This window comes from Bison bison, unplaced genomic scaffold, assembly GCF_000754665.1.
Source record: "Bison bison bison isolate TAMUID 2011002044 unplaced genomic scaffold, Bison_UMD1.0 scf7180017853144, whole genome shotgun sequence".
Classification (NCBI taxonomy): domain Eukaryota; kingdom Metazoa; phylum Chordata; class Mammalia; order Artiodactyla; family Bovidae; genus Bison; species Bison bison.
The window spans coordinates 19,812-20,715 of record NW_011483717.1 but is presented as its reverse complement, the minus strand read 5'-3'; the positions used below and the strand labels follow the sequence as shown (position 1 = coordinate 20,715).

Below are 904 nucleotides of genomic sequence, written 5' to 3'. Positions count from 1 at the left end.
CCCTCAGGGAAAGCCGGCAGGCTTCTGCCTTCAGGGTGCAAGTAGGGCAGCTGAGGCTCTATGACCCAGACCGGCTGATGAAGGTGACTGAGATCATCCCACACCCTGATTACAACCACCTCCTGTCTGCCAAAGGGGGTGCGGACATCGCCCTGCTGAGACTGGAGGCCCCTGTGACCCTCTCCCCTCACGTCCAGGTGGTCTCCCTCCCACCTGCCTCACTGAGAGTCCCCGAAAAGAAGATGTGCTGGGTGACCGGCTGGGGTGACGTCAGACTTGGAGGTAAGGTTCTGGGAGACCCAGTGGGCATGCACAGAGACCCTTTATTCTCTGTGATGTGGGGGAATCCTCTCCTTGTTTAGTGGGGTGAAATATACCTAACAAGGGCTTCCCTGGTAGCTCAGCTGGTAAAGAATCCACCTGCAGTGCAGGAGACTCGAGTTTGATTCCTGGGTTGGTAAGATCCCCTGGAGAAGGGAACGGCAACCCACTCCAGTATTCTTGGGCTTCCTGGGTGGCTCAGTCGGTAAAGAATCCTCCTGCAATGTGGGAGACCTGGGTTCGGTCCCTGGCTTGGGAAGATCCCCCTGGAGGAGGGAATGGCAACCCACTCCAGTATTCTTGCCTGGGAAATCCCACAGACAGAGGAGCCTGGTGGGCTACAGTCCATAGGGTCACAAAGAGTCGGAAACAACTGAGCGACTAAGCACAGCACATCTAACAAAGTTTTGCCATCTTAACCACTTTTAACTGTACATGAAGTACATTCACATGATTGTACAACCATCACCGCCATTGGCCATCAGAACGTCCCCCCACACAGAAGCGCCATCCCCCTCAAGCACTGGCTCCCCTCCCCCAGCCTCTGGTGCCACCACCAGCTCTCTGTCTCTGGGGATTTGCC

General features: G+C 56.0%; 1 protein-coding gene across 1 annotated transcript in view; it reads left to right on the top strand.

Moving 5' to 3' along the window:
- Window positions 1-7: 7 nt before the first annotated feature.
- The window catches only part of LOC104998366 (mastin-like), a gene marked incomplete at its 5' end in the record, with an annotated part of 4,989 nt that continues 4,092 nt past the window's right edge, over window positions 8-904 (top strand). Inside the window, one exon of the mRNA XM_010853488.1 lies at window positions 8-282. Within this exon, the coding sequence (XP_010851790.1) occupies window positions 8-282 (275 nt within the window). The remainder of the gene's footprint in view (window positions 283-904) is intronic.